Here is a 13,263-nt window from a genome sequence, read left to right as displayed (position 1 = left end):
GTGTCTCCACAAATCTCATGTTTTGACCTGTGGATTCTGGTCATTTATATTCATAACATTGCCTATCTTGAGATGTGATGATATATAGTGCAGCCCTAGAGTGAATTAGAAACTATATTTATATATTTTTGTTTTCTGAATCAAACAAACAAAAGGAAACAAAGAGTGAACACAACATCCATGGATCGAAATCCACTTGTTTTGGACGACAGCATTCACACAGTTTATTTAAATCCAAACAAATCAAATGTGACAAGTTCATGATTCATTCATGAATCTAAAATTGTACCCCTCCCTCATGAATGCTTCAGAAAGTTAAAAAGAGATATGGTGACTTTTTTGCTTGTTTACTTCTTTCTTTAAAGTCCAGCTGAACCAGACACTTATTGATGCATTTTGTACTGAATCAAAATATTGAGTCGGAGGGATGGGCTGGGCTGGGGACTCAACTCCTCTTTCACTTACTGCAAACTAATGACAGAAGGACTGCCATTATAGAGTGGAAGCTGATGGTCAGTTGTACTGTTGTACTATTATTACTAAGTAAAATTACTATCCTTTAAGACTGTAATCCCCTTTTCCTTTTCTGATGCGTTCAAAATAATAAACACACTCTCATTGACTGCATGATTCATAATGACTATTTTAATTCTAATTCAGCAATTTATTTTTAAAAGCTCATTAAACTAAAATAAAAAGTAACTTGTGTTACATTTTTGAAAAAGTAACTCAAATATCATCACTTATTTTTTAAAGTAATGCATTACTGTACTTGTTACTTAGAAAAGTAATATTATTACGCAACTTGCGTTACTTGTAATGCATTAATATACTGTACATTTTCATTTTCGGATGAACTATCCATCTAAGACTAACAATGTGCGCAAGCAAAATACTGTACATTTTGACTACATGTGTAAAGCAGTTTTAAGCTTTGTCATCATATTAGACCACATGAAACTTTGGATAACGGAGTAAACCATGATCATTTTCTTTTTTGCATGACTGACTCATGAGCATAAACAACTGGAGAGTTTTTGCAAACAGTACACACTGTTCTCTTGTCATGGATTTATCAGATCAGCATTTACACTCGACATGATGACATTAAATCAACAACTTGAGACACCGTCCAACCAAAGAGCTCAAAGAAATACCTCAGGACATTTTAATAAAAGTCTAAACTAACTGATGTGACTTGTACAAATATCTGACAAGATGACTAGTTAAGAACGTCTACTGGATTTGTACCAGGCACACCCGGGCTTTGATACACCCAAAATAAGTCTGTGTAAACCATGATTTACCAGCTAAAACTCAAAATCAGGTACATATGTCAAGTTTTAAGCATATATAGGACCATAATGTAATAACTGTTTAGACTAGAGAATACACAGATGACTTCTTTTAAAGGGAAAGTTCACTCAAATCTGACAATTGTGTCATTTTTTTCTTGCTACAAACACAAAAGACCAATTTGAAGAAAGCTTGAAACCTGTAACCATTGACCTCCATGGTATTTGTTTTTCATTTATGGAAGTCAATGGTTACAGGTTTGCAGCTTTCTTCAAAATATATCTATCTTAGAGTTATTTAGTGGTAGTTTTAGCAGAAGAATCTTATGGTTGAAAACCACTTGAGGTTAGGTGTATACTAAATAGTACGCAAATTAAACTTTTTTTAGTGAACTATCCCTTTAAGACATTTACCGCCGTTCTCCTTCCAGGGAACGCAAACAGATATTTTAATTTTACCAAAGAAACAGGATGTTTAGTTTATCTGACAGGATGTTCTGAGTTTATTAAACGAGTTTGAGGCACTGGCGAATAACAGAATTGGCTAGAACAACGACAGCTGCACTTGTCTTTCATACAGCCCCATGGTTTCACTATACAAGCATGAAGTTTGAAGCATGTGAGATTTATCAGTGAAAGAATGTGCTTACGTCTCAGGCCAGCACGCCAAACTCCTTCCTCCGCCCTCTGTTTCCTCCGTAACCGGGTTCCTTCTCGTTTCACTCCACTCTTTTCGAAAAGTACTGTTTTATTCCTTTATTTACGGAGCTGAAAGTTTAGCGATCTCTCGTGAAGCGAAGAAAAACACGTCTGAGAGAAATGAACAGCACGAGAGTGCGCGCACAGCTGACTGACTGCAGTGACGTAAACGCTTCAGGAAAAAAAATGTGCGCGCTTCTCACCCTATCAGAGACTTTTCAGTCCTCATTAACTCAAACTACAGTCAGCCCTCATGATGTTAAAAAGACACGTAATAATAACACACTGCTGTCACTACAGGTAGGGTTTTTTATTTAAAAAGCGTCCACTAAAATGCGTTCAAAGAAGCATTTGTATACTGAGGAAAACTGTAGGGAAATTGTTGAACAATATTTATTTTAATACAATTACAGGTTGTGTTTTTATAGTACTGTACATCCAAGCTGGTTTAATAAAAGTCATACAAATGTACACATTTACAATGCATGGGGTCTATACATATGAGAGAGTGAAAAAAATGGACAGGAGACCACATGGGAAAGCTAGGTTGCTTTTGGAAGTGGTGTTAGTGAGGCCAGCAGGGGGCACTCAAACTACAGTCTGTGTGAGTCCTAACGCCCCAGTATAGTGAAGGGGACATTATACTGTCAGCGAGTGCTGTCTTTCGGATGAGGCGTTAAACTGAGGTCTTGACACTCTGTGGTAGGGCTGTCGCTATACCATTGATCTATTTTACGATACTATACCAGCTGAAGTATCACGATACCTAGTATTGCGATACTGTAATTCATAACTCAAACTATACAGAAAATGGTCAGAAACACTATATTTCACATGTTATAATAGGTATTGAATATAATTCATAATTCCCATATTATTAAAAAAAAATATTATTTGCACGTCACTTCACCTAAAATTCATTATTTTTGTTTATTTTGTAGATAACTGACCAACAAAAATACATAAAATAAGATACAAATTATACCAAATGAAATTTGTTACAAAAAGAGTTTTTTTAACAAAATTAGGCTATATGAAGCGGTCAATTTTTTTTTAATGTTGCTACTTTGGGTTTTTCATCTATTGCTTTTTTTCTGTCTTATCAGGTAACAATCCAAAGTAATTCAAAATTTCACTTTGTGAGTTGTTCTTTTTAAGAGATTGTCACGGTTGTTGTAGCTATTAAATCATACTGAGAATAACAGAAATGAACCGATACAGATGTGAGTTTGAAACGTCAGAAAACATTAGAACACTTGCAACCTTAAAGGGCTCCACTAACTATTAAAATAAAATGACACAAACGTGTGAGCTTTTTAGTGACTTTTCCACATCCAATATTATCTATTGTAGATAGACCGATAATGACGATACTACCGTTTACTAACTGCAGCGGCACCGCCAGTATTTGACAGCCTTAGTATCACATTACAACCATAGTACCGGTAAACCGTGCAACCCTACTCTGTGGTCATTAAAAATCCCATGGCACTTCTCGTAAAGAGAGGGGTGTACTGGCCAAATTCCTTTCATCGCCCTCCACCGAATTAGCTCTACTGTCTCTCCACTCCACAAATATAGCTGGTGTGTGGTGAATGCATTGGCGCCATTGTCCTGTGGCTGCCGTTACAGCATCCAAGTGGATGCTGCACACTGGCGGAGGTGTGGAGAGACCCCCCTCTCATGACTGTGAAGCGCTTTGGGCGTATGGCCATACACGATAAAATGCGCTATATAAATACACATTACATTACATTTTAATGATTTAAAAATGTTGAAGATATCTTAATATACAAAAGTAGGAGAATATGAAAAGATTCTGCATTATAATTCTCTAATTCAGCATTTCTTTACTAAGTAATGAGAAAAGTAGAACTTTCTATAATTTAACATACTTTGCAATGAAAAAGATATTTGGATACTGTACAGAGTAAAACATACTACTTAATCAATGTATTATAAAAGCAATCTTTTTGTTTTAAAAGAGCCTACACAACTTTAAAAGAGTTCCCAGGGGTTTAAACTTAACAGTGAACCATTACAAACTATTGTGAAAAAGAAAGCTTAAACTCATTTTTAATCCCAGGACTATAGAAATATTATAATAACCAAATCTTTGGGATTAAACACGTTTTCAGACAGAAATATTATATAAGAATGAACTCAGCATAAGTCATCACATTACTAATCCAATCAGACTTAATCATAATGTTTGCAGCTTATGGAAGAAACCATAATTTTAAATGTAATATATACAGCTTTAGAAAAACATACATAATGATTTACTTACTGTATATACAGCAGTTTACCTCTAGTATTAACAACTGTAGACCAAACTGACTTTGTTTGGATAAAAAAAAAAAAGTATGAATAAAATAAATGACAATAACATTTTCATTTCGGTAAACTATTCCTTTAATAGGTATAAATTCACCCAAAAATGAAAATTCGGTCATAATACAGCCTTCACTTCTTCCAAACCTGCTTGAGTTTCTATCTTAAATAAACACTAAATAAATGTTAAAAAATGTTGGAAACTGCTAACCACTGACTTCCATAGTATTTGTTTGTTTTTTCATATGAAAGTCAATGGTTACCGGTTTCGAACATTTTTCAAAATATCTTCTTTTATGTTCAACAGAAAAAAAAGAAACTCATAAAGGTTTGTAACCAGTAAATTTTCATTTTGGGGTGAGCTCTCCCTTTTTTGCTGCAGACTATACTATAGTTGTCCACTTAAACCCAGTATTGTCCCTCAGATTCCCACTTTTCCATGCTTCCTGCCTCTGGTCTTATGGAGCAAGAAAGGAACAATGAAAAACTGCTCATTCTTCCGGTGCTCTTCCTGTCAGTGTGAATATATAAGTCTGAGTTTTACTTGGATAAGTGATTTCCAGGACCATTTACACATTAAATTTGAACTACTTATGATTTTCCCCCCTCCACAAATGTCCAGGGATGTACTTAAAACTCCCAAAACAAAAACTTTATGGGTTAGTCCTTCTCCACTGGGACCAAAATAAGCTATACTGTCACGGTAATTAGTGTTAAACAAACTTCCTTACATTTTGTAGACAAAAATAGAGCAGCTATTACATACAATCAAGCCAATTCCTGTTCATTCTTCCTCTCCCAAAAAAAGAGTGCCATCTGAGACTTAATTAATGATTCTAAACTAATAGAAATGACTAGTATGCTGTAACTTTCCATTCATAGATTGGCTTGTGCACATTCACACTTGCAGTTCAGCATGTAGTGACCTGGAAACGCTAAAAAGAAAATCATTCATAATTGATTAGTACTCGTAGTACTTATCGAAGTACACGGAAATGCCTTTTGAGGGGGCTGTCTAGACTCACCTTACAAAAAATAATGAATAAATAAAGCAATAAAAATAAATAAATATGAAATAAAGCAATGTTAAAGTGTATTCAATGCAACTAATATAATTTACACCAGATTTAAAATTTTGCCGTTGTTAGAAAAATGGCAGGGGGCCGGATGGGATTAATAATAATAATAATTATTATTGTTATTCATTTTCTGTTCGGCTTATTCCCTTTATTAATCTGAACCGCCAACTTATTCAGCATATGTTTCACGCAGCGGATGCCTTTCCAGCTGCAACCCATCACTGAGAAACACCCATACACTCCCATTCACACACATACACTACGGACAATTTAGCTTACCCAATTCACCTATAGCGCATGTCTTTGGCCTTTTGGGGTGAAAACCGGAGCACCCGTAGTAAACCCATGCCAACACGGGGAGAACATGCAAACTCCACACAGAAAGGCCAACTGACCCAGCCGAGGCTTAAACCGGTGACTTTCACCCCGCCCCGTTATTATAATTAATTTTAATGCAATTGATTTAAAATTCTGGCAGTGGTAAAAAAATGGGAATGGATGGGATTATTTATTATCATTTTTATTAATGCAACTGATATAATTTACCCCAGATTTATAATTCGGTCAGTGTTTAGAAAATGGGAGTGGGTGGGATGGGATTTATTATTATTATTATTGTTATTATTATTATTATTATTATTATTATTATTGTTATTATTATTATTGTTGTTATAGTTATTATAAAAAATGGAAATGGATGGCTTGGAATAATAATAATTATTATTATTATCGTTATTGTTATTATTATTATTATTATTAACAACAACAACAACAATAATAATAATAATAATATTATTATTAATTATTTGTAAAAAATACTTTAATGTTGAAATATATTAAAGTTTAATATTACAGAAAAAAAGATTAATATTACAGAAATACAATTGAGATACACAAGAAATATTTGGGAAATATGTGTGTTCACCCCAGATTTAAAATTCTGGCAATGTTGAAAAAAAGATGGGAGAGGGAGGGATGGAATCAATTATTATCATAACTATTTTTGAAAATACATAATGTTTTTTTATATATTAAATATGAATACTACAGAAAAAACACATCACAAAGCATCTCATGAGCTTGAAACACAAGTAAAACAATTGAAATACACATAAACATTTTTGAAAGTGTGTTTCACAGGTCATTTTAAGCTAATGAGATGCTAATTCGTTTTTTCTATAAGAGACTTTAATGTTCTACAAATATACAAAAGTCAAAGAGGAATGAAATGAGTAAACTATGCCATAATTTCATATTTTGGGGGATAAATTGACTACACCCTTACTGTACAAGGTCATTAAGGAAATATGTGTACAGAGGGAATCCGCTAAGGCAGCAGCAGACAGGATGTAACAAAGAAAAGCAGCAGGCAGTCTTGGAGTTAAAGGAAAACAGTCAAGATTACTTTCCATTACACAGGGAGTTCTGCTGACCCTAATGACCCATTCAGTCTGAGACATCTATCATAGTCCTTAGAGGGACATTAAAGGTGATGTCTGTCAGTTTTAAACCTAAAATACCTGAATTGCCAGCATAAAAACAGTGAGTTCATACTGAAACATGTAAATACTGTGAAGCAATTTTAAACATCAGCCAGTGGTATGAGTTTTGGGATGGGTCTGTCTGTTTTTCTAACCAATAGGAGGTCGGGGGAGTGTCCAGGAAGTGCTGAGTCTAAGTGAGTATTCCAGAAAGCAGGTTATGCCACACAGGTTTACAGTAACAGTAACTTTCTTGTTGTGTAAATAGCTGGAGCAGGTTCTGCTTTATGGGTGGCACGTGGGCTCAGTGGTTAGCACTGTCGCCTTACAACTGGTTCGAGTCCCAGCTGGGCCAGTAGGCATTTCTGTGTGGAGTTTGCATGTTCTCCCCGTATCGGCGTGGGTTTCCTCTCGGTGCTCCAGTTTCCCCCACAAGTCCAAACACACGCGGTACAGGTAAATTGGGTAAACTAATGGTTTAGTTTGGTTTACTTTTCAAAGGTTTTCAGTGTCACATTTCCTATTGAAGAGGATTTTTAATCATTGGGAGGGAAAAAATTATATTATATTGCGTTTGGGTTTGCTGCCAAAACTTTTGTGTATTCTCACATTCCCCAGCAAACTTGTGGTTTGGTTGTAGGAACCAAAATTCTTTTTTATGGCATCAGTGCAAAAGGGTTGTATAAAATAAAATAAATAAACGTAATTTAAAGGAAAATGTCAACATTTTTCACAAATATGCAAAACAATTTAAATATAAATATTCCTTCCATGACACATTGTGTGCATTGTAGAGCTGCACTCAAAACTATTAATAATGTATCTACTGTATATAATAAAACTATGTACTAAAAAAATTTACTTAAAGGGGACCTATTATGGCCCTTTTTACAAGATGTAAAATAAGTCTCTGTGTGTGAAACTTCAGCTTAAAATACCCCACAAATAATGTTTTAGAACTCTTTGAATCTGCCCCTTTTAGGCTTTGGTCCTAATTGTGCCGTTTTGATGACTGTCACTTTAAATTCAAATGAGATCATGCTCTTTTCAAAAGAAGGCGGAGCCACAAAGGCCTGTGTGTTAGCATAGTGGCAGATTCAAAAACGAGACTAACATCCTATGCTAATGAGGGAGAGATGGTCATTAATGGGCGGGGCTTTCCCCCTCTAATGACACGTACAATGGGAGAAGGTCAATTAAAGTGTTTCTGTAGACTATTTTTATCAAGTGTGATTATAAAAAAAATTAATTAACAAATATTTACCATTAGAAGCTGCTTATATTTACAGACTGTTGCCACACAGCTGTGTTTAAACCCCTTATAAAAGTGATTTTTGCATAATAGGTCCCCTTTAACGTAAGAAGACTGCAATATTACTATTGCAAGCACTGTTTATAATTATTATTATTATTATAATTATTTCCATTTATACACACATCATCAAACACTATAATTCTTCTTCACAGTAATATTGGGAAAAAAAATTGCACAAGCCTCTAGTAGGTAGCGATATGCAAGACATTCTTGCTGTCTTCATCCTATAATTCAGGCATTCTCAAACTCGGTCGCAGAGGGCTGGTGTCCTGCAGATTTTAGCTCCAACTTGCCTCAACACACCTGCAAGGATGTTTCTAGAAAGCCTGGTAAGAGCTTGATTAGCTAGTCCAGGTGTGTCTGATTGGAGTTGGAACTAAACTTTGCAGGACACCGGCCCCCCAGGACTGATTTTGAGAACCCCTGCTATAATTCAACCTGCTGTTTACATTACTATAAGTTAACCTTTCATTCTGGAATACTCCCCAAATACACTCCACCATCAAATAATAACACAAAAATGGAAGACTTTTTACTTCTAGAGAACCTCAAGGCCAATCAAAGGGCTTTAAATAATAGGTTATGATATATATGTGTATATGTGTAATCTTGAATATGAGTTTCAAATATTTACAGCCTGTAGAGTTCCTGTAGAAGCATCTTCTTACTTTGAGTTTTTGTGTTGTTTCTAGTCCAAATATCAAATAATTCTTAAATCAAGAAGAATTTCAAGACATAATGATTCAAAATTAAGTGAGTTTCTCCTTAAAACAAGCTAAATAATCTGCCAATGTTTACCCCATTAGCAGATTATTTTGCTTAAATGCACTTAATTTTGATATACTCTAGTATTTCTAAAACCAGAGACAATGTTTTTCTTGTCTACAAAATGCTTGATGATTTAAGATTTTTTTTAGACATTTGGACTAGAAACAAGGCAAAAACTCTATGCAAGAAATGCATTTTGTTGCAGTGCAGATCCACTGGGATTTGTTTTTGCCTATAACCAAGTTTGTCTTGACCTTTTTGAAAAGCAAACATGACTTTCACCAGCACATTAATAATACAGAAAGCATAACATGATTCGCATGCATTGGGCATTTCTTCAGACATTCTACTCATTCCCTACTCTGTTTGTCCTCGTTCTCTTCCTCACTTGTCTTCAGTTTTTTGGGGCTCCTCCGTCTCCACTTCTGCTCCCTCCGCAGGACTGATTTCCACAGACAGGATCTCCTCTCCCTCCACGCGGGGAGTCATGCGGATGATCACGGTGCTGTCGGTGGTCTCGGACACCATGTCGTCTTCATCTGGGATTTGAGGCCGGGGAATGGGAGACCGGCGGTGCATGGGGGACGGCGGCGGCACTGGACCTGTGGAGCTCATGCCGGATATAGGGGTGGACGGCTGACAGAGAGAGAGAGACAGAGACAGTTTGTCAGAAAATAGAGGTTAGCAATCTTTTAATTATTTTTTAATGACACTGAATAAATATATAGTAGTCAACATTTGAAGTGGATCAAACCTTTCATGAAAGTTGTCTAAAACTATTGAAAAACACACATTTTTGTCTAGGGACTATTTTGAAAAACTATTTTGATCCACTTCAAATGTTGACTACTGTATACAGTGCATCCGGAAATTCATCCAGGATTGTTTCGAGGCACAAAGCTGGGGAAGGGTTACAGAAAAATTTCAGCTGCTATGAAAGGTCCAATGAGCACAGTGGCCTCCATCATCCATAAGTGCAAGATGTTTGGAACCATCAGGACTCTTTCTAGAGCTGGCCAGCCATCTAAGCTGAGTGATCGGGGCAGAAGGGCCTTAGTCAGGCAGGTGATCAATAACCCGATGGTCACGCTGTCTGAGCTTCAGCGTTCTTCTGTGGAGAGAAGAAAACCTTACAGAAGGACAACCATCTGTGCAGCAATCCATCAATCAGGCCTGTATTGTAGAGTTGCCAGACGATAACCACTCCCTGCCTGGAATTTGCCAAAAGGCATCTGAAGGACTCTCAGAACATAAGAAACAAAATACTCTGATCTGATGAGACTAAAATTGAACTCTTTGGAGTGAATGCCAGGCGTTACGTTTGGAGGAAACCAGGCACCGCTCATCACCAGGCTAATACCATCCCTACAGTGAAGCATGGTGGTGATAGCATCATGCTGTGGGGATGTTTTTGAGCAACAGGAACTGGAAGACTAGGCAGGATAGAGGTAAAGATGAATGCAGCAATGTACAGAAACATCCTGAATGAAAACCTGCTTTAGAGTGCTCTTGACCTCAGACTGGGGCAGCGGTTCATCTTCCAGCAAGACAATGACCAAAAGCACACCGCCAAAATATCAATGGAGTGGCTTCACAACAACTCGGGGAATGTCCTTGAGTGGCCCAGCCAGAGCCCAGACCTAAATCCTATTGAATGTGGTTGAAGAGATCTGATAACGGCTGTACACCGTCACTTCCCATCCAACCTGATAGAGCTTGAGAGGTACTGCAAAGAGGAATGGGCAAAAATTCCCAAAGACAGGTGTGCCAAGCTTGTGGCATCATATTCAAAAAGACTTGAGGTTGTAATTGCTGACAAAGGTGCATCAGCAGTACTGAGCAAAGGCTGTGAATACTTCTGTACATGTGATTTTTCAGGTTTTTAATTTTTAATAAATTTGCAACAACAAAAAACTCTTTTTTCACATTGTCATTATGGGGTATTGTGTGTAGAATTTTGACAAAATAAATGAATTTAATCCATTTTGGAATAAGGCTGTAAAATAAAAAAATGTGGAAAAAGTGAAGCGCTATGAATACTTTCCGCATGCACTGTATATATATATATATATATATATATATATATATATATATATATATATATATATATATATATATATATATATATATGCTGTGAGGTGACAGCACTACCTACTGTGCTACTGCGTCGCCATATATACATATACATATATATCGCCATACATATATATATATATATATATATATATATATATATATATATATATATATATATATATATATATATATATATATATATATATATATTTATATATAATTAATTAATGATTTTCTGTGCATGATTTGTTGCATTTTTATGCACAAAAATCAATTATGATTTTAAAAGAAGAGCATTAAGCACTGCTATTTTAAAAGTACTAAGTGGCTGTATAAACAAGAAAAAAAAAAACATATTCCCATAACATATTAGCAGTTAAAATATTTTTAATCTAAACTTAAATGGCGTAATCAAATAAAATTTTAATTTGCAACCAAAGACATTTACGACTGCCAGGACATAATGTATTTTACCTAATTCGTAATATAAGAAAACAGGCAACACAGAACACTTGCTGAAATAACACCATAAACAAACTTCATTTCAAATTGAATTCAAGCACTTTCAAATACCTATGTTTGCTTTTAAGTGTTTTTCTGGTCTTCAATCCATATGTCTGAAATTCAAGAACTTTATAGAAGTGTGTGAACCCTTTCATAGCAATCATAATTTTCGAACCGACCATTTTAATTAGACAAACCTTTTCTGGTCCTACACCTTCCAAAGAAAAATAAAATACATAGAAAAACACTTACTTTTACGGTGGCTATCAAGATGTGAAGAGATTTTCACCCAGCACAACAAACATTATTTCAGAAGACAATCACCTATTTCACCTTTAAAGGTGCCATGAAATTAAAATAAAGTTTTTAGATGTTAGTATCAGTATTGTTAGCGTTTAGGATTTCTATGAGATAATGTGCTTCAAAAGAGTGACAAAATTCACGTTTAGAAGATATAAACCTGATCTAAACATGTAAAGCTTGTAGGTTGTCACTTCCGTCTGAATAGATCAACAGTTTTATTCAGGACACCTCATACTACAATTTCCAATTAAATCATGACCAATCAAATGCTCTCTAGTATCTGACATGCCCCGCCCACTTCAAGACGCTTCTCATTGCTTTTCACTTGAGCTCAACTACTCTCACTGGCAGAGCAGTGATAAAATGCTATTGGCTGTTTTTTTTTTAAAAGGGGAGGGGCTTCACTATGTCTCTCTTCATGTTTCAGTTGAGATTACGTCAAATGTCAAATAAAAATACATGTTTCAAAGCACTTCACGTGACCTTTAATTATCAGTTGTTTTGATGGTCACCCATTGCTTTTGGCTTCAGAACACACTTTTGGCTTAAAGCACCATGACAGCAGATTATAAATAAATACCTCTAGAGTTGCTCCCTTATAAGCCTCCTTCAGCCGGGAAAACGTCTGTCCCGTGGCGACCTCTAGGGCCGCCTTGTAGAGTTTGGGAGTCTCAGGCCGCTGAGGAATAACCTCACCAGTGTCTTTAACCTCGCCCTTCGCTTCTGCAGGCTTCTTATCTTTGGTCAACATCTTCCTACAGAAAAAAAGACAAACTCATTAAGAGGACAGGAGGTTGTGTTTAAAACAAACATGTACAGTACGTCGCTGAGACCGTAACAGGATTTTGAGATTTGAGGTGACACTTAAACACTTACATAACATCACTCATCACACACACACACACATACAGACAGACAGTAAATTGTTCCCATGGATGGGACTTTGACTTTGGTTAACTTTTTCAGTATCTCAATGAACTAACAAGCACTGAGTTTCTCATTGGTAGAGGTGGAGAAGAGAAAGATACAAACAAAAAGAGATACTACATGAGAGGAAAGCATAAGATGGCTAATCGCTAGCACTAGGAGATCTGCGAGTGTGATACAGAGCTGTCAATGGCTCAGACCACTACGCTGGATGGTGTGTGTGTGCGAGGTTTGCTGGTGCTTTTGGTTGAGGTTTGAGCTTTGAACCCCTCACTTGGCCTTCTTGCGCAGCAGTTTCTGGGATTCGGGATAGTGCACTAAGATCTCTGCCAGGTCCTTCTTGTCCAAGATGAAGAGGTTAGCGAAACCGTGGGCTTTTACATTAGCTGTTCGTCGGTTTCCACCACCAACTGCTAGCAAACTGATGGAGTGGACACACACACACAAAAACGTACACATACAAAAACTGTCAGTCTAGTTTT

General features: G+C 36.1%; 1 protein-coding gene across 1 annotated transcript in view; it reads right to left on the bottom strand.

Moving 5' to 3' along the window:
* Positions 1–9,261: 9,261 nt before the first annotated feature.
* Positions 9,262–13,263, bottom strand: part of cngb1a (cyclic nucleotide gated channel subunit beta 1a) — a 60,426-nt gene continuing 56,424 nt past the window's right edge. The window contains exons 37-39 of the mRNA XM_056478628.1: positions 13,056–13,202; positions 12,435–12,609; positions 9,262–9,607 (exon numbers count right to left, since the gene is read on the bottom strand). Coding sequence (XP_056334603.1) covers positions 9,356–9,607; positions 12,435–12,609; positions 13,056–13,202 — 574 coding nt within the window. The 3' untranslated portion in view covers positions 9,262–9,355. The remainder of the gene's footprint in view (positions 9,608–12,434; positions 12,610–13,055; positions 13,203–13,263) is intronic.

Source organism: Danio aesculapii, chromosome 18 (assembly GCF_903798145.1).
Source record: "Danio aesculapii chromosome 18, fDanAes4.1, whole genome shotgun sequence".
Classification (NCBI taxonomy): domain Eukaryota; kingdom Metazoa; phylum Chordata; class Actinopteri; order Cypriniformes; family Danionidae; genus Danio; species Danio aesculapii.
This window is presented reverse-complemented; position numbering and strand designations above follow the sequence as displayed.